Consider the following 20,212-nt stretch of genomic DNA (forward strand, 5'->3'; position numbering starts at 1 on the left):
GGTTTCTGACAGTGATGTTATGCTGCTCGTGTGTGAATATGAATGCCCAGCAGTTTCTACACAGCAAAAGTATAGTACATTCAATTGAATTAAAACATATTAGACAATACCCAGAGGCTTTCACACCAACATCCAGACATTAATCTGATTTTCAAACAGACAGAAACCCAGTGTATAGGCATTAGTCATTAGTCATGTTAATATCTCACTGTGTTGTGTTAGATAATTTGGTCATTTATCAGATTTAGATCTTTATCTAATATCACCAGTGGCATTAGTCGCAGCACATTAATACCACAGACTTCAACAGTCTCAAGTTTTCTTTTTGTCACTACTTGTCTACTGTTCATCCACCATCTCAGTTATCTCAGTGTGGTCTTCCTTCTGTTTACTGCCACAGCCTGTACATTCCTGTTCAAATGGGTCAGGGGTAAGAGTCGAACATACCATGTCATAGTACTCTGATAACAATTTAAAACCCAGGCTATAGGCTATGCTTGAAGCACGTGCCCTATTGCTTATTTCCAATACTGCTATCGATTACTATTCCATTAGACTCCATCTCCTTTGAATACTATACTACGTAACATTAACAGGACTCTCCCAGCACAAATCAGTTCTGAAAGTCTGTATATTCAACAATACATTTGTTAAAGCCATATATAATTATTTTTTCCTTTCCCATAGTCAATCAATCAATAAGTGTATTATTTTACTTAAATGGACACAAATGCAAATAAATTAAAAAAAAAAATCCAATTAAAAATTTTATTGGCATTAATTGATGTTTACTGACAATTAAGAAAAAAGAAAGACAAATAGAAAAAAGTATAAAAAGAAATGAATATACCCAGCTGATAAAAACATATTAAATATATTAAAAATATCCAAATAACTCTGTATGCAAATGAGGAGTTCTGCATTCATTACTTGTTGAAGTAATTGGTTTCACAGGACTAATGATGTGTAGTCATCCGTGAAGTGGATGTTTTCAATTACTGAAATCTTCTCAGGGTAATTCATCAAGTCAGAGATCCTTCAACATATGAGAGCTTTAAAACTCTTCACCAGGCTCAACTGAAAAGAGTGTAGTTATTAATATAGTGACCTACATAAAATCTCATATAGATACATCTACTATTTTACAAACACAATGCACAAATGTTGGAGTGTTGGATTTGTTCCCAATTAGATCTAATTCCTCTAAACCCTAAGCTCGTCTGTCTGAAACTCTGACCTCTGACCCCCAGCATCTGACGTACATCTGAGTGGGATTCTTGTCAATGGGGGGCATTCTTGCTAACACGCCCTCCTGGACTTTTAACTTCTGGTGTTTTGTTATAGCAAATAATGCTGAAACACTATGTCCTGTCCGGTGCATTGGGATGTGTCACCTGAAAATCAAAAATCAAGGACATTTTTCAAATGATTTATGATACAAAAAACAATACAGCCTTTTTCCAATGCATTTCATGACAGTAGCTACATCTATGGATGTGCAGTGCTCAGTAAATGTACGTATATTTGTGTGTCCTGGCAGAAATGGGTACGTTTGTGACCCTGGCGGAGGTGCTGGAGGCCCGGGGTTCACCGCTGGATGAGGATGAGGTCTGGTGTCTGCTGCTGGCCTGCACTGAGGCCCTACTGGACATCTCCAAAAAAGGTAACCAAAAAACTACACCCCAACTTGTATTTCCTCCCAGACCCACTTGTTACCTGGCTACAAGGCTTGGTGCAAAGGTGCGTTCAAGAGCATCTGAACAGAATAGGTTTCAAATGTGCTACCACTAATGTTTTCATTCTTATGACTATGTTGTATTTGCTTTTTAACCCCCACACCCACCCTTTCTTTGTTCTCCTTTAATACCTATATCATACTATCTTTTACCAAGCTTATTTTCCTACCACGCATGTTTTTTACAGGATTTTGAGCTCAAATGTGTTCAAAATCCTTTCAGTTGCTAAGGGAATTGATTTCTGCTCTGCTCTTCGCTCAGGTTCAGGCAACATGTGCAGCGTGCTCAGTCCAGGCTCAGTGCTGCTGTCGGCCAATGGCAGTCTGGCCTTCAAGAGCTGTGTGCGATATGAAGACGTGGCCTCCTTCACGGCTCCTGAGGTTCAGCACTCTCACGCTAACTCCACCAGGACTCCAGTTGAAAAGGTCAGAAAACTCTGGCTGTGTACTTGTTTTGAGGACATCTCAGAATGTATTTATTTTTCATATTTTCTACATGTCATTGCATATTTTGTTGAGAAAAACTGTGGAGTTTTATTCCTTTAGGCCTCTAGAGAAATAAATAAGTGAAACACATTGATGGATAATGTATTGTACCTGTAGTAAAGATTTACATTCAAAATCAATTATTTGAAGAGGAAGATAAATTGCTAAGTACCAATGTAGAAATCATGAAATAAGAAGAAATCAGTCCATAAAACACATTATTTCAAAATAATGATTTTTAGATTGAGCTTTCATTGCTTAGGTGCTCTAATAATTCTAAACACTGTGTCTGACCTTTACCATTAAATCACAAACTGCACACATAGTGACACTATAATCTTAAAAAAAGGACTTTTCATGGTGTTTCTCTCTCTACTTTCCATCAGACGGTTGTGTACTCACTGGGGATGACCTTTTACTGGTGCGTCGATTATCATCTACCTCATAATCAGGTACTCTCCTCCTCCTTTTATCGATCTCTTTCTGAAACTCTTACTCTCGTATTCCTAGTATGTGTGCATCATCTGTTTTCTTGTCACTTTGTGTCCTTGCAGCCGGTCCATCTAAGTGCAGAGTTGGAGGGTTTGCTGCTTAGTATGTGTGAGGACATGGTGCTGAGGAGGACCGACCTCCTGACAGTGCTGGAAGCCTGTGAACTTCACCAGAAGGCCGCGATGCTGCCTCCTCCAGAGCGCCTCGTAAGACATCTGGTCGATGATGTCTACAGAAACTCAGTGAGTTTGCTCCAGTTGTTTTATTTTGGTTTAAGCTGGTTATGTGAGGTCATAGTTGGTTTTGAGTAGTTTAAATTATCATCTTAGATTAGTATCTTTTGAGTTAGTAGCTATTCTCTGCTTCCTCCTTGAGCTGGACAATGATATCTTTGCAGGTTGATCATGTGTCCATGGCTGAAAATGGATCCCAGCTAACAGACCGCAGTCAAATGGTCAGGGACAGATTGCACAGTAAGATACTGATCCCATTCGTTAGATTTGAGGCAGTAGTTTCACATTTTTAGAAGCACTTACTGGTAGTCTCTTTCTTGCTGAGAGTTAGTTAAGAAGACAGACACCAGTTCACTCACTATGTTAGCTATACTGCATAATAGTTTTGAGTCCATACACAAAATAATGCTGCTCCAAGCCAAGAAGAACACTAATCCCCCATTAACATTTCAATATTATACTTTTAGTTTTTCAATATCAAATCGATATCTTGTGTGGATTAATGAGTGTCAGCTTTAAAGGTGCTGGCAGACAGATTTTCACCACTTCAACAGGCCAAGCGTCTTGTGCCAAGCTAAGCTAACTGGCTCCTGTAGCTGTAGCTTCACATGATACTTGCGTTTCTGTGTGGTTAATGTAAAGCAACTGCCAGCAGCCACTTAGCTTAACATTAAGCCTGGAATAAAGGTTGAGCAGCTATTAACACCATCCAAATCCCAAATCCACCTCTCAGCACCTGTAAAGATAAGCTAAATTTACACATTTAGATGTTTACAATATTTAAAACTGAAATAAAATGAATATATCACTGTTTGTTTACTGTGTACAGACATGAGTATAGTTGTCTTCGTCTAACTCTCAGCAGGAAAGTGTAACATTAGCATGTGGACGTAGTTGTGACATGCCGATTTGTTTTCCAGGGGGCTCTTTTAGTCACTCACCATGGGCGTTGAAGAAGAAGATTTCTAGAACATTCTCCGGAGCATGTTATCCCTCCGAGCCCACAGGGTATGAAGTCTGTGTCCAATCATATTTTACACACTTCATAATTCTAGCGCTTAATACGCTGTCATGAACCCATTTGCACATTTGAATCAAAGTAGCAACAAATAAAACGCTGTGGAATCAGATGTTGTTCATTTCACAGTTCACAGAGTGTGCTATTAAATACTAAAATCACTGTGGGAAAAGAAACAGAAACTATGTCGGGGAGACAACCCACCCCCCAAAGGACTCTTTGACAATGCAATTAAAATATATTGTCTGGTTGCTAGACATCTTTTCATGAGTGACAGATCTCCACTCCCATCGGACTGACGACGGAAAACTCATTTTTCCCAGGATTCCCTCAGGAGGTCGGCACAGAGACAGTTACACCAGCTGGCAGCAGATGAGCCGCAGCCCTTGTAGTCCATACATGGATGGTAATCGTAACGCCAACTTAAGATCCCTCGCACAGTTCGAGTCCACAATGAGTCTGAATGACAAGAAAATGAAGGTGAGCCTAATTATTATATTGTGTAGGCTAATGTAATTTACAATACCGGGCTGCATAGATTAACACAGCACACAGCACTCTGACACTTATCTATCTATCTATCTATCTATCTATCTATCTATCTATCTATCTATCTATCTATCTATCTATCTATCTATCTATCTATCTATCTATCTATCTATCTATCTATCTATCTATCTATCTATCTATCTATCTATCTATCTATCTATCTATCTATCTATCTATCTATCTACAGTATCTATCTATCTTATGAAATCAATACAGTAAAAGCCTGTCCTGAATTTCTTTCTGTAGCTCCTATGGCATCCCTTTGCTTTCCAGCATTTCAAACACCAGAGGCCAAGTCCTATCAATGTTACTGATTGATAATGTCACCAAGATTGGTTGACAGCATGGTTACAGTATTCCCTCTCTCCTCTTTCCTCCCTGTCACAGGACATGGGCCCTGAGTTCATCAGAATGGTAGATGAGCCGCTGGTCGTCTTAGAGCTGCCTGGATCCATCGTGGTGAGTTCACGGAGGGAAAAAAAAAACTGTCAATGTGAATTTTGAGGGTTACATTAACATAAACTGACACACCTACTCAGAGTGTGTGTGGAGACTGTTCTCAGTGGGACTGACCAGAGAGATATGAGATGTGTTTTAGATAATAAACGTTTGAATATCCCATTTGCCATTTCAATTAAGCTTTGTAAATATAGACACAAACAGTTTAGGCATGATTCTGCAACTACATTATACATTTCTTCCCTGAAATAAATATGGAAACAAATTAACTTTGATAACAGCCAATTCGATATGGGCATTCATCTCGATGTTTCAGTCAATGAGAGTGTCTGTGATGTTGTACAATATACTTGATGATACAAAATGACTAGAATATGAAACCTTAACGAAACCTGAAATTGCAAACCTTACCACCAAGGGCTTAAAAGGTAATTTTCTTCACCTTCTTTATCTAAAATTGTTTCTTTTAAAAGTGTGTTACTTTCTTGGCAGTCAAAGAAAGGGAAATCGGCGACCACCCAGAGAGAGCTGAGTGTGGTGATGCCAAACGGTCAGACCATCCTGGTCAAGTGTGAGGTGAAATCCAGAGGAGGAGACGTCTTTGACATGATTGTGGCTCACTCCAACCTGATGGAACATTTCTACTTTGGCCTTGCTTATATCGATGGTAAAGATACAGTACAGACAAATATAAGTAGCCTATGATGTGTCAGTGAGTGACTGAAAGCATCTGACTGTTTGCTTGGCTGAAAAACCCCAACATGGTGTAAGAGTTATTCCACACAATGTTTCTCTTCTGTCATCAGATAATGAGTTTTTCTTTGTGGACAACGACACCAAGATTTCCAAAGTTGCTCCAGACAGCTGGAAGAAAGTGCCTACATGCACCTTTGTTCTTTACTTCAGGGTCAAATTCTTCGTCAGTGACATTTCACTTCTTCTGTGAGTCCCTTTCTTTTATTCATTACCAGACACATTTCATCAGTTATGAAACATGTCGTGTAAAACATCTAGAATTGTTTGAATGTGTGCTGTCTTCTCCAACAGGCAGAAACAGACCCGCCACCAGTATTACCTGCAGCTCAGGAGAGACCTGTTGGAGGACAGGCTGTCCTGCCATGGGGAGACTGCTTTGTACCTTGGGGCCCTGGCCCTGCAGGCGGAGTATGGAGATTGTATGCCTGAGGTTGTGCACCTAAAGAATTCAACAAAACCTGTAGTTTTGAAGGAATAGTCTCCTTCTGACTAGTAAACTGGTTATCAGGTGTAAAATCAGATGTTGCACTTCCTTCAATCTATCCCTGATAATTTAATTTTTATTTATTGAACTATTGTTATTTATCTGTATTACTGCTTGTACTTGTAATTTTGCTGCCTCTTGGCCAGGTCGCTTTTGAAAAAGAGATGCTATATCTCAGCAAGCTTTACCTGGTTAAATAAAGGTTTAATAAAATAAATAAATAAAATTGTTGGATTTCACCTTTAAGAGCAACAACAAATCAAAGGTTGTTGGATTAAACTGTCACATACGTTGACATAGCTTTGAATAATTACTGGGAACAAAGGATGGGTGGTATAAACTTTTGATGCCACTGTGTCTTTAAGACTACATTTCCCATAAGTCCTACTGCTTTTGGAGTAAAGAAACCATATTTTCTGTCCCCTATTCAATAGCTTTCTCTCCGTTACAACCCTGTGAATCCAGGGGGAGAGCGCCTAAAACAGTATTATGATTCTCCATGTTACTACAACTTAAAAAAAATATATCATGTTAATCTCTATTAGTATTGGATTCTATAAACAATATTGTTGATCTGTTGTGTTTAGGTGTACGGTAGGAACTACTACCGCCCTGACCAGTATATCTCCAAAAGTATTATGGAGAAACGTGCCTTGCCTTACATTCAGGAGGAGCTGCTTCGACTCCACACCACCAATGCTCAGATGCTCACTGACGAATCAGAGCTGGAGTTCCTCAAGGTAACATAATAGTCACATTTGAAAGTAAAGATTAACATCTGATCATGGTGACCATGCTGTACTTATATTACCATTTAGGTGTGTCAGCAGTTGCCTGAATACGGTGTGTTGTTTCACCGTGTGATGCGTGAGAAAAAGCTTTTAGAAGGAGAGATTATCCTCGGGGTTTGTGCCAAAGGAGTGATCGTCTGTGAGATTAAGGACGGCTGCAGATCCACCAGTCAGACTTTCTACTGGAGGGACACAGCAGCCATCTCCTCCAATGTGAGTGGAAACTCCAACAGTTCCAAAATGAAAAAATGTCCCAAAATCCAAATGTGGAATTTTTGGTTTTATATTCTAAGCATATTTCCTTCCTGTTCCTGCAGAGGCGAAAATTTGTAGTAGAGTGCCGAGGCAGCAAGAAGAAGTACACCTTCATCACAGAGAGGTCGAAGGTAGCCAAATACCTGTGTAACCTGTGTTCAGCACAGCACAAGTTCAACAATGAGATGAACTCTCGCCAGCTCAGCCAGAACCAGGTCTCAGGTCAGTTGCTTCATTTAACAAAGAGAAGATGTAAAAAGATAAATATGACTGATAACTGTCAGTTTTTGGAAGCTTTACGTTTCTCTCCTTTTGTTTTTCCAGAGGCGAACATTGTGCAGTACGCAGCCGTGTGTCGTGCTCAGAGCGGCCGCCGCAAGTCCTTCTCATGTTCAGAAACACCACAGGATGAAAGTGGTCTGAACACGCCTCAGGATGAGTCCCTGAACAAGCTGTGTGACGACGTCGCAGCCAGGATTGAGGCTCGTGTTAAACAGCAGCGTCAGAGCCTTAATGAGCAGAGGTACATAGTCAATACCTTAAAAAAAAAATCTATTTATTCATTTATTCATCAAGGAACTCTATAGAAATTTGCTCTAGACTTTCTGGAAGATCATTTTCTGTCTTTCTGTCTTCCTCTGCAGTACCTGCTCCAGCAGTCAGCGCAGTAGCACTGGTATGCGTTCCCCAGCATTCTCTCAGAGGAGTGGATCTGAAGCCCCATCTGGTTCTCCAGCAGCTAGAGGTATAGTATAACCGAGCATGCTCCTCACATTCCTAAAATGACGACCTACCCATGACAGATGGCGTACCACAAGTTCTCTCGCTAGCACGCATGACATTACATAGCATTTATTCGTTTGGCAGATGCTATCACCAAAGCAAGGGTAGGACAACTCTCAAGCTTCAGTGCAGTAGGGCAAATCACTGCACATAGCACTACTGTGAAATTCGATTTTTGAAATAGTAAAATATTTTTGGATTATGAAGAACCTGTGACTAATCAGTTTAGAAGTCACCTGAGGACCAGATCACCTCCTGATGTGGTCAGAGTGATCGGATTTCAAACGCATCCTCTTGGGTGTGGTCCGCACCTACACTTAGAGCTGTCCACTGGTGATCATATCACCTGGAGCAGATATTGACAAGTCTGAACAGGGACTAGAAGACATCAGAGCAGGCACTACTACATCTATTCTGTTCAAGACAAAGTGCTAGGAAACCAGGTAAAGAAGGACAGTAAGTGTGAGATGTCAGCATTTGAGGAGTTGGGAGGGGAGGTGCACTCAGAGAGGATGAGATTCTTTAAAGGGATAGTTCACCCAAAATTCAAATTTCACTCATTATGTACTCACCCTCATGTCGACTCAGGGCTGGGAGAATTTTCAGAGTCCTCCGTGCCTTCTCGGAGTTACGGGGGGTCCACGCAGCAGTATTTGTCCATATGGTTGTGAATGGTGCTCACTTTTCTTCGTCCAAAGAGACACACCAAAAAACAGCCAAATACCTCCATACTGCTCGTCTGTAATGTCTCTCTTGTATTGAAGCCCCGACATGAGAAATTGTTCCGAAAAAAATTTAATAAGTCTATATTTTAAGCTTGTTTGTAGCGGAAGCTCCCAGTGTCTCAGTTCACTGCTCTTCCTGTGCCTACCGGCGGAACAATTTCTCATGTCGGGGCTTCAATACAAGAGAGACATTACAGACGAGCAGCATGGAGGTATTTGGATGTTTTTTGGTATGTTTTTTTGAACGAAGAAAAGTGAGCACGATTCACAACCATTATATGGACAAATACAGTAACTCGGAGAAGGCACGGAGGACTCTGAAAATTCTCCCAGCCCTTAGTCGACATGAGGGTGAGTAGATAATGAGTGAAATTTGAATTTTGGGTGAACTATCCCTTTAAGATAAGAAAGGAACACCCTGCACTGGCTGTCCTGTTGAGGCTTGTTGGCTCAGCAGGTAGGGATGGTAGACCACTAATCAAAGGGTTGGTAGATCAATTCCTTCTTGCTCCACTCTGATGTTGAAACCCGAAAATTCACCATTAGTATATAAGAGTAGAAAACTGCTTTGAATTCCTTTCAGGGGATTGTGTAGAGGTAGTCAGATGTTACTGCTCAAGGAGGATTTGGTTGTCAATCATGACACCTTATTTTCTTGCAACCTTGAGAGATAAGGGGGCAGGTACGATGATGATAATGATGTAGCGATGGAAACACGGATCATTGATTGAGCTCTGACTGAGAGAGCTGTATTCGGAGGTGACATTTCTTTATCCTTTGTGCTCTTATCACAGCCTTGAGGCGGCCCTGTAGGGAGACACAAAAAAAACAAAACAAGAATTGATTTTGCCTAATGATCATATTTGAGTGCTTGGCTTGCTTTATGCAGTGGTTCACTGTATCAAAGGCTGCTGACAGTTCTAGCAATTTAAGAGCCAGAGACTAAACTGCAGCTCTAAGCTTTCTGTCCCAGACAAACAGAGCTGTCTGCAGAAATGTCTTTACCTCAAGCTGTAATATTGATACAAGATGAGCCTCGCTGAACGTAGCAGTACATGTGCCAGCTGAGAACAGCGTCTATTCGCTACACAACAAGCATTGTAGCAAGGTCATCCAGGGCTCCAGTGGCGCAATCGGTTAGCGCGCGGTACTTATAAGACAGTGTTCAGCAGCAATGCCGAGGTTGTGAGTTCGAGCCTCACCTGGAGCACACACACCTTCCTATTATACATTGTTTGCAACATCTCCACTGTACAACTTCATGTTTCTCTTTCCTTTCACTGTGCATCTCACAGAAACTCCAACTAAGACTGGTTCCCCATCAGAGAGAGAAGTTATTTGTGTTTCCTTAAAGAAAGACCCGAAGCTTGGCCTTGGTAAGTTCATCGCGCTTTATCAGACAATGAACAAAATGTCCTTTTGCTGTGAACAGCTGTAAATCATGTTTCGCAAGTTCCATGCGGTGACTGAAAGAAGGGTCTTTCTTCTTGTGTTTTTTTTTTTTTTTTGACACACCCGTGGTTTGTGCCCTGCAGGTATTGTGATAGTGGGAGAGGACACTGTGGGACGTTACGACTTGGGCATCTTTGTTGCTTCCATTGTGCCGGGTGGACCAGCTGACAAAGATGGACGCATCAGACCAGGTAGGTTCCCAAACAAGAAACAAGCTTTATTACTGTATGCTATGTACTTCCCCCTTTATGTTCAGATATTGACTGAATCCAGCAAGGGGAGGGGAGGGGAACAAGCCAGAGGGGTAAGGGTGGTATGGGTGGGATAAGGGTGGTATGGGTGGGATAAGGGTGGGACAATAGCTCACATAATTATGATACATTTTATGTATGTAAGATGTACAGTGGTATATGTATGTCAATTTGTACTGTAGCTGTGAATATGATTTAATGTGGGCATATTGTAAAAGGGGGGGTGTGAAATAATAAAAACTTGATCACAAAACAAAAGAAACAAGCTTCATCCTCATCAAACATTAATCCTGTAAATGTTGCCACTGGTTTACTTTTATTTTCTTTCTAAAATAAGCATTTATTATTATTATTTTGATTACAGTAATACTTCCAAACCAAAACTCTTACGTATGTATTGTGGGTTATCTGTTTTAAGAAAATCTATGCTGGAAAAGTGCAGATGAGGACAGAGATTGTACAGGGGAATGTATCCATGGGACTCAGTCGTAGGACTTTGGGGTGACACGTGGGTTCAGAAGCGGTGGTGGTGGTGGGGGTCTTCACATCTCCACTGTTACTGGACACCAGCATCATTTGACTATGACCTTTGCCCTCAGGTGGTCGTCTGATCTCTCTGAACCACATCAGCCTGGAGGGCGTCACTTTTAGCGAGGCAGCAGAGGTCATGCAGAGCAGCCCCGAGGAGGTGCAGCTCATTATCTCACAGCCAAAAGGTGCTCTGTGTGCATGTGCTTACTGTATGCATGTGACCGCCGCGTGGCTATGACCTTTACCCTCCTTTGTTTGCAGTGAATTATGGGTGATTTAGTCATAACCCTTTAGCACCTGCTCTGAATTGATAGAATGAAGAAAATTATATCTGCATTAATTCCTTTGGTTTTGTACAGTGCCTTCTTTGTCCCTAGTTGTATTGTTTAGCTGTCCACTGTTGTATGCATTATTATATCAAATCCTAACATAAAGCACACAATGTTAACACCCATCTATTGACATAACACGTCTGTACAGTAAATACCAAGCTAGAGGGAGTAACTTATCTGATCTGATCTTATCTTAACATACAGTGATTAATACTGGAAACGAAGAAAAGCTAGCTTGACATTAGCAGTGCATGACTCCAGTGGTAACGGTTTGCAATAATCAGTCTGATCTGGGGTCACATGACTGATGCCAAAATCTGTGCCTCAGTAGGCTAATATTTGGTAGGCTATCTCTGCAGTAAAAACACACATACAAAACTGTCCTTTAAAAATGAGTTTAGATCTATACAGGAAATATATTTTGGGAAATGAATTGCTTAAGGAGACACAATAGCTTTAGCTGAGCTTAGCATAAAGACTGAAACCACGGGAAACAGCTAGCCTAGTTTTGCCCAAAGGTAACAATACCACAATCTCCAAATGACTTTATGCTAACTAGCTCCGCAGTGTAAGTACAGATTTACTAATACACCCAACAGTTCATTCACATTTAGACGACAAAACAGGAACAGCTTGTTATTTTTGGAAAATTTGCAAAAAGAAAAAAAAAATCTGCAGGAAGTTACTTAACTTTGTAAATTTTGTCTGCAGTCACCAACAGTCCCAACAGTGTGCGCTCCTCTGAGGTGAGAAATCACGAATCCCAAGCTCCACTGATGACCTATGGCCAACCAGGAGAGGACAACCTGGATGAGCTCGTTTCAGTCATGATGACACCGAAGACCGGCAACACGCTGCACGTCCCCGTTGAAGTACAAGGCCTTGGTGCACAGGTAGAATCATGGCGATGGTTCAGGTGTTTTTATTAAATGATACCTAGTGATGTTTATTACTGATGACGGCCTCTGAAATCATGTTTCTGTCTGTGCTGCTTTTAGGACAACTGCTCTCTGGCTCCCTCTCTAAACTGCGTGAGGCCGGAGGAGAAAACTGTGGAGCTCAGGAAGATAGCGGGAAGTCTGGGCATCAGCGTCACTGTGAGTTCCCAAAATACTGTGTTTGTGAGTGAATGTGCATGCACTTCGTCGTTTGTCTCTGTTCAGCATCACTTTACTGGACTGACGACCGTTTCAGCTTGTACCCTAAATGAAATCTAATCAAAATCTTCCATTGTTTCCCCTACTGATATCACCTCATTTAACAGCATTTGGGAAAGCAAAATCAAATTTCATTGTTTTAACTTAAGATACATGTTGAGAGCTTCATTGAGTTGAATGAGATTTACTGTTATCTCCCTTGAGGTTTACGTTTTCTGTTATCAAATAATTGGTTTGCATCTAAAAGTAGTGGTTTTGACGTCAGCCTGCAAAATCCTATATCCAGCTAATTAATTTGTTTAGAGAGAACGTGCTTGAAAACATCAGGAACGAACAGTCAAGAAGGACAATTAGTGGAGCTTCTCATCTTCGGCAGTGGGTCAAAATGTCTGCCCTCTCAATCTGATTAACATCTGTGGTCTGACAAGATTAGAGAGAGAGGGAGCGAGCACAACAGAGAGAGAGAGAGAGTATATTTAACTTCACTCAAACTGATCGCCACTACGTTACAGGCTGTACTGCAGCCAGTGATAGAAAAGTTGTTCTTATATTCTGCTTCCCCAGCTAAATTTGCAATGCAACAGTAAGAAGACTCAACAATTAGAGTATTAAAATGTTCTGCAATAAAAGTATTTAACCAGTAGGATCGATTTAATTGACCTGATTGGACAAAAGCTACCTATCGATGACTTATGATTCCTCTATGATTCCTTACTCATTATTGTAACTTACACCCCCTTTATCATGTGTGCTTCATTCAGAAATAGCTAACTTCAACAACTTTATACATGTTTGACAGTGCATCTGATTTTGTGTGTAAAATTTTATCTGATTCAAAAGATAACCAATGTCTTTTAATGCAACTGTGTGAGGAGTACAACACAAGAGTACAACCTGCTGGACTGGTCAATACTCAAATAAAGTACCTCAAAACTACTTCAGTAAATCAACTGTCCAGTGAATGCAACAACCACTGCATTAAACATGATCCCCCCCCCCCAAGCTACTTTCATTACAGCCATGTTTTTCCTCCTTGCCATGAGTGTATCACTTATGAAAGCTGTGAAAGTCGAAGTAAGAGCCTCTGTCATTGATTGTTCAAGGGCGGCGTCAACACCAGCCTTCCTAATGGAGGAATCTACATTAAGAGCCTCGTTCCCGGTGGGGCTGCTGAGAGAGACGGACGTGTACACACAGGTATTACAGCTCTGATGTCCAATCCAACAATATGAGTGCCTGCATGTGTCGTTTTGAAGAAGAATCTGGTTTGGTAATGGGATGTTTGATTTGCAAACACCTTTCAACCAGTGTTTTTCAACCTTGGGGTCGGGACCCCATGTTGGGTCGCCTGAAATTCAAATGGGGTCGCCTAAAATTTCTAGTAATTGATACAAAATATTTGTGATAAAAATAAATTTTTAACTAATAATTATTCTTTTTAAAATTATGATTAAAAACACCACACACAATCTTAAACAACTGTATTCTATACTTTCACTTTTTCTAATATAAATTCGAGTTCAAATAAAATACAGCATATAAAAATATCTGAGCTGGCGCATGTTGATTGACCGGTCACCAGACATTTGTGATGTCAAAATGGAGTCACAAGCAAAAAAAGGTTGGGAACCACTGTTTTAAACACTTACTAATAATGAGGAATTTGACCTGATGCTTTCAGAGCAGAAATGGAAGGCAACACAATGGAACTGGACAAGAAGAGTTAAAGTTGCAATTCATGTTTTTGTCCCCATCTGCTTATGTTTCAGGTGACAGAGTGTTGGAGGTGGATGGTTTTAGCTTCCAGGGCATCACCTACCAGCAGGCTGTGGAGTGTCTGAGTAAAACTGGAGAGGTACAATGAATGGCTTTTAGAGCCCCGCCATAATTACTTAATTCATGTAATGATAATGTTGTTTAATTAACTGCAATTTCCTGCTCGAACCAAATCCTTGTCTCTCCTTCAGGTGGTAACCTTTGTTTTGGAGAGGGAGCTGGTGAAGATGCCCAGGGTTTCTGTCAGCACAGACAACAGCAGCAGTGTGTTCAATCAGAGCTTCAGTCCACCCTCCAGCCGGCCGAGTCAAAACAGCTGCTCCACCACCACCACCCCTCCAAACACCATCAGTGAGCGGCCCAAGGAGTACGGCTTTGTCACTGACGGTAGGACCTCTCAGCTAGTCAAGTGTAATTTTAACTTCAGTGTACAAAAACTAGAAAAGAAAGCCCAGGATATCTCTCTCTGGGAACTGAGCATTCGTGCAACCTTCCTACAATGAATAAAATGCTGGTGCGGTTCCCTAAGAGACAGAAACTCATGTGACAAGACGTCACACTGCTGAGGAGGAACGTTCGTGAGAGAACCTGTCAGCTCTAAGCTGTTTGGTCCATAATAGGCAACGTCCAGGCTAGTCTGCTAGTCAGCTTCAAGGTGAACTTTCACACACTTCTCCTCTTCGTCCTGATCTTCCTTCCTGACCCTGACCTTCCTCTTCTTTATCCCTCTGGCCCTCCTTATCCTCAGGCCTGTTCTTCTATATATGTCATCCCACATCTCTCTACTCTCTCTTCCACTGAAAATCGCACAGTGGGCCACGTGTTATAATGTGATACAGAGTCGAGTTCTTCCTGATCTGAGGTTAACGTCTTTACAACCGTTAACATAGGTGAAAATGTTTCTTTTAGCATCAGAACTATACCAGTATACCTATACCTATACCACATACATGTATTGATGCTATCATTACAGTGCTGATTCAAGATAAGTCAAGATTTTTTAATTTTGATTTGACAAATCTTGATTTCCTGTGGACAAACTACTGAACCCCCGATTGCACCTTATGGATCATCAGTGTAAGGCTGGCTCTTATGCAGGGCAAAACATGGGGATATTTTACTGCAATGCAGCATCTGGCTACCAGCACCCCTGTATAATTTATTTGCTTTGTTTGGTACACTACATACACACCAGGAGATGTCAGTTTTATGTGTTTTACTGGAAGACAACTGTGCTAGGACAGGGAAGAGTTTAATTTTCCCATTCATGGTCATTCGCCTTCCATCCTTGTGGGGAGTGAGAAAGTCCAAGGCTACAGTACAACAAATACCAATTCTGCATTTCTTGTTTCGTAAGAAGATTCCCAAGACGGATAATGGAACAGTAACATTTCTGCTGTTTTTTCATCTATTTTTGAATTGTAGTCATTTTATTTTAAAGCTCAGAAATCCGTTTGTTCTTTTTCTCTCATCCTTATACATCTGCTGTCTTTTCCCATATTCCTTTCTCTCCTGACCACCTCAACATCTTCTCCTCATCACTATGAAACCTTCAGAAAACACCCAGGAGGTGACGCTGACTAAGAATGCCAATGGCCTGGGCTTCAGCTTCCTCATGTGCGAACTGGATCCGCCCACTCGGGACTTTGGCAGCCTCGTCCGGATAAAGGAGCTTTTCCCAGGCCAGCCGGCTCAGCAGAGCGGCAGGATCCAGGAGGGAGACGTCCTGCTGGCTGTGAATGGCCAATCCCTGAAGGAGCTGTCCTATCCGGTATGTGTCGATTACAAACCGTTAACCTCAGGTTAGGTTTTACCTCAGAAGATTATCTGACTTTTGGAGCTGGGACAAGTATCCTGTCAGACTCTGCTGCTCTAATGAACGTGCAGAGTTATTTTCCTAAATCTGGTTTAGAGTTACACTGCAGTCTGGATATCTGGTCAACAAGACAGATACATGTAGATTACTTGCATGTTTACATTTACAACATTTGACATAACTCAGTTTTGTTTAAATGTCTTTTACAACATATGAAAGCGCTGTATGTGATGTCATATAAACAGTACAGTACCATGTGTTGGTACTGTTGGTATTGCTTTTATTTTGTTTTCTCTGGCCTCTAAAGATAAACTGAAAGACTGTCTGGACTGGGCACCTTTAGGCGTATGACAATAATATTAATTTATATAGATGAAACCAATGCACTGGTTCTCTGTGAAGAGTGTTTATCCTGAACCAGTTCAATATTCTGACCATATTTCACATACATGTGCATATAAACACACTATATACCAATTCTGCTTTTGTTTTTTACTCATGTCATTATGTAAATTGTATATGGTTTTTTTTTGTTTTTTTTTTTGCAATTTTCTTGAAAATCATGTATTTGTAAACATATATACCAGTGCAGCTTCGTTGTCACTGTTAACAGTTCATTCTCATGTCTGTAGAAAGTGCTGAGGCTGTTCAAGACTTCACCAGCTGAGGTTCAACTGACTCTCTATCGGCCTGCCCCTGGTACACACACACACACACACACACACACACACACACACACACACTGCGACAGATGCACCCATCCCTGCATCCACCTGCAGTGCTCCACTCACCTGTTTAATGTGTTTCCTGTAGGGGTCCTTCCTTCCATCGATCAGCTCACTGGCACATGAGAGATGTTGGACCGATGGAGTCGTGGCTGATAAGGCCGTCCTGTTCAGTGCACAGGAGAGTGACGCTGATATTATCAATCAATACCAACACTACAGAAAGGTCAGTGATGGTTCACAATGTGACGTCATGTGATGCGATTTGACAGGCCGTGTTGTGACAGGTTTATAATGTGTGTGTGTGTGTGTGTGTGTGTGTGTGTGTGTGTGTGTGTGTGTGTGTGTGTGTGTGTGTGTGTGTGTGTGTGTGTGTGTGTGTGTGCGCGCGCGCGCGCGCACGCGCGTGCGTGCGTGCGTGCGTGTGTGTGTGTGAGCGCTGGGAGGTTTAGTTAATCTGACACAGGGTGACACAACATGATGCATTATGTAACTTAATATGAATATTCAATATTAGATTAAAAGAGAATGTATAACATTTTCAAGAACAGAAATCAGATTCTGTCCCATTTTAGTGCCTCAGACCTCATAATGTACAGAGAGATGCATGTGTCAGTTTTGCAGAATGTAGGTGATAATAAGAATAAAGGTTTTGTTTTTAATGTGCAGGCAATGTGAAGACACATGGACCAGGAAGCACTGAGGTGAAAGTTGGGTTACAGTACTCTGTGAAACCCTTCAGGTTTGTGAAGGATAACTGGATAAAAAGGTGAGTGGCTAGAACAGACCCAACATTTAGTCAGATAGAAAGAACACTTTAGATATACTGTATATATATTACATCAGACATTAAGACTAAGTAGCAGCAGCGCTCTCAGTTTTATCACTCCCCATCATGTTCAGTGCTTCCTGCATAGCCTCCACTGGTCTTTAAAGAAGAAGACTCATCAGCTGGCTGCATTGCACCAGAGCCCAGTGTAACCTGACTCCTGTCCCGTCCACAGACCAAACTTATAGTTTAACAGTCCGACAGACTGAAGAACAAAAGAGTCCTGTCATCTGTCTATTCCAGCTCGTGGAGTCGTCAGATAGATATTTGCAAACAGCACAATACTAACAGCACCTGATTTACAAATGAGTTCTGTCATTTTTTGGATGTAAATTTGAAAATATGCAGTATGACAATGCATTTTATTGTGTTCAGTTAAACTTAAACAGGATCAACTCAAGCATGGTATTCTTCCTCATTTAGAAATTCAGAAATCCAGAAGTTCACATTTTTACACTAATCTAAATCACACTGGAGGTTTACCACCCCAACCGCATCTGACCTGAACCATTCTCTAAATGTAATCTAACCTTCATCAAGCTTCAGACTTTTATTGACTATTCATATTGTAGCCACAAGGTGGCAGTATAGCACTACATGTAACAACACTGATCCCTTTTGCTATGCAATCGGTAAGAATGCCTGGTCTTCATTCCCAATTAAAAGCAATTAACAGCATCTCAATTAACAGCATCTGCTTTGTTTTTGTTTTGTTTTTTGCCACAGGACAATGTGAACAAAAGACATGTCGATGTCAAGAAAGGAAGATAAAGAAGAAGAAAAAGAAGAAGAGGAAGACGAAGTGGACAGGGATCAATTGTAAATGAATCATTTTTGCATGGACGTTAAAAACAGTAATGCTGAATCACACCAAGACAGTCATGAATGTACTTTTACCGTAAAAGTGCTTCACTTATGCAGAATTACATGACATATTAAAAAATACCAGTGCCATTTTTATACTATTAAAGGATTCTATTTTCTAAATGTAACTTCTTTTTCTGCTCATTTCCTGTGTAAAAAAGAACAACTGACCTGAACCTGGATGATCCACACATCCAAACATTCATTTAGTATCTGGACAAACTAAGAAGTATGTACACATACAGTCACACACACACACACACACACCTCCGTGGGTGAGGAGCCAGTAATGGCCCCTCATAAATAAAGGTTCCTGTATTTCGGTGAAACCCAGTAGTGCATCTGGATCCCATCAGAGCTCGTGTTCCTTTTGCAAATGATCCCAAATGTTTCTAATTATGCCAGAGGAGTCGGCACGAGGCTGTGTGTGTGCGCGTGTGTGCGTTTTTCGCGTGCGTGCAATCGCTCCTGACGGACACGCACACCCATACGCCGGCCTGTGTTTATTCATGAACGTAGTAACAGAGATGGACAGCGTGGTCGTGACCTCTGCAGCCTCTGCTTAGGTCACCGCACGTGGTGAAGACTGATGAGTGAAAGACAGGGTGGGGACGGATTTTCTGCTGACATCACTGTCTCCCCGTTGTCCTGCAGTGATTTCCAAGGGGAGGGGGAGGGGTGTACAATGAGTTGTGGAATATGCAAAAAAAAAAAATTAAAGAATTTAAATCATACTTTTACATGTGGTAAATCAAGAGTCAGAGTATCACATCTGAGAGAAACTACTCGCACACATCCACAGAGAAGACCTTCCTCGCATTTGGATTCATGCAATTTACATATTTTAAGGCCAAAAATTCAGTCAAGACACCTGCATCACGTTTAATATATGTAAATGGTCAGGATGGAGGGGTGTGGGTGACCCTGTTGACCACGGACTTAGCATACAAAACATGCAAATGTGATTGTTTGCAGTTGCATTGTGCTTACAACCTCGTAGGTGCGTGCCTGCACACACCGGGGAACATTTCATCAAGCACCAACTGCTCCTTCACAGATGAATATTCTGGACTCGAGCCATTGTTAGCGTTGCTGCCAAGTGTTGTGTGAGTCAATAACAGGGCGCAACAAAAAAGCATGATTTTAACAAAGAGAGGAGACCTCAACCCATTTTGTGGTTTGCTTTAGTTTTTTATATTAGTGATATTATTAGAGGTTCCCAGCCAATCAAAAGAAGTCTTTTTTATCCGTGTTTTCTGGGACAGGAGCCTGGTTTCGCTTAGTTACCTGCTTCAGACACTATGTCACTATCTTTATTTACCCACTGAGTTCATTTCGTAGCATTAATTCTGCCACTTATTAAAGCTGCATTACGTAATATTTTGTACAGTTTGTCAAATGGTTTATTGTAGTGTGGCAGGACTCACTTGTTGTAATGAAACAGCAGTTTTCCTTGGCTACACATGAGCGTTTTAACATCTTTTAGCTCATTGTTTTGATTTGACAATTTGTCATTGTTTTGCTTCACTCTTCCCACTCTATCAACTTATTTTTGACAATAAACAGCTGGTTTTAGCTAAATCAACTGCTACCAGCCTAGCACCGACACATACAACATTAAAGAGTAGCTAATGATGATTAATGTTGAATTAGCAGCTTAAAAAAACAGATATTTTTCCTCTGAATGTTGGTGGAGAGCAAAATGGGGACAGG

The 20,212-nt window shown here is 41.1% G+C and overlaps 1 protein-coding gene across 1 annotated transcript; it reads left to right on the forward strand.

The window, feature by feature from the left end:
* Window positions 1–1,542: 1,542 nt before the first annotated feature.
* frmpd2 (FERM and PDZ domain containing 2) lies at window positions 1,543–17,521 on the forward strand (the record flags this gene model as incomplete). Its single annotated transcript, XM_083994898.1, has 28 exons — window positions 1,543–1,663; window positions 1,998–2,161; window positions 2,608–2,673; window positions 2,776–2,955; window positions 3,111–3,186; window positions 3,867–3,954; window positions 4,288–4,444; window positions 4,901–4,972; window positions 5,465–5,639; window positions 5,779–5,914; window positions 6,020–6,158; window positions 6,800–6,952; window positions 7,031–7,216; window positions 7,321–7,480; window positions 7,583–7,781; window positions 7,903–8,003; window positions 10,062–10,142; window positions 10,302–10,409; window positions 11,069–11,185; window positions 12,044–12,225; window positions 12,331–12,429; window positions 13,593–13,686; window positions 14,259–14,344; window positions 14,457–14,652; window positions 15,822–16,036; window positions 16,714–16,780; window positions 16,895–17,032; window positions 17,476–17,521. The coding sequence occupies 27 exons, from the start codon at window positions 1,543–1,545 to the stop codon at window positions 16,930–16,932; spliced, it is 3,456 nt and encodes a 1,151-aa protein (XP_083851024.1). The 3' UTR covers window positions 16,933–17,032; window positions 17,476–17,521.
* Between the last annotated feature and the right edge of the window lie 2,691 nt (window positions 17,522–20,212).

This window comes from Trachurus trachurus (genome assembly GCF_905171665.1).
Source record: "Trachurus trachurus genome assembly, chromosome: 19".
NCBI lineage: Eukaryota > Metazoa > Chordata > Actinopteri > Carangiformes > Carangidae > Trachurus > Trachurus trachurus.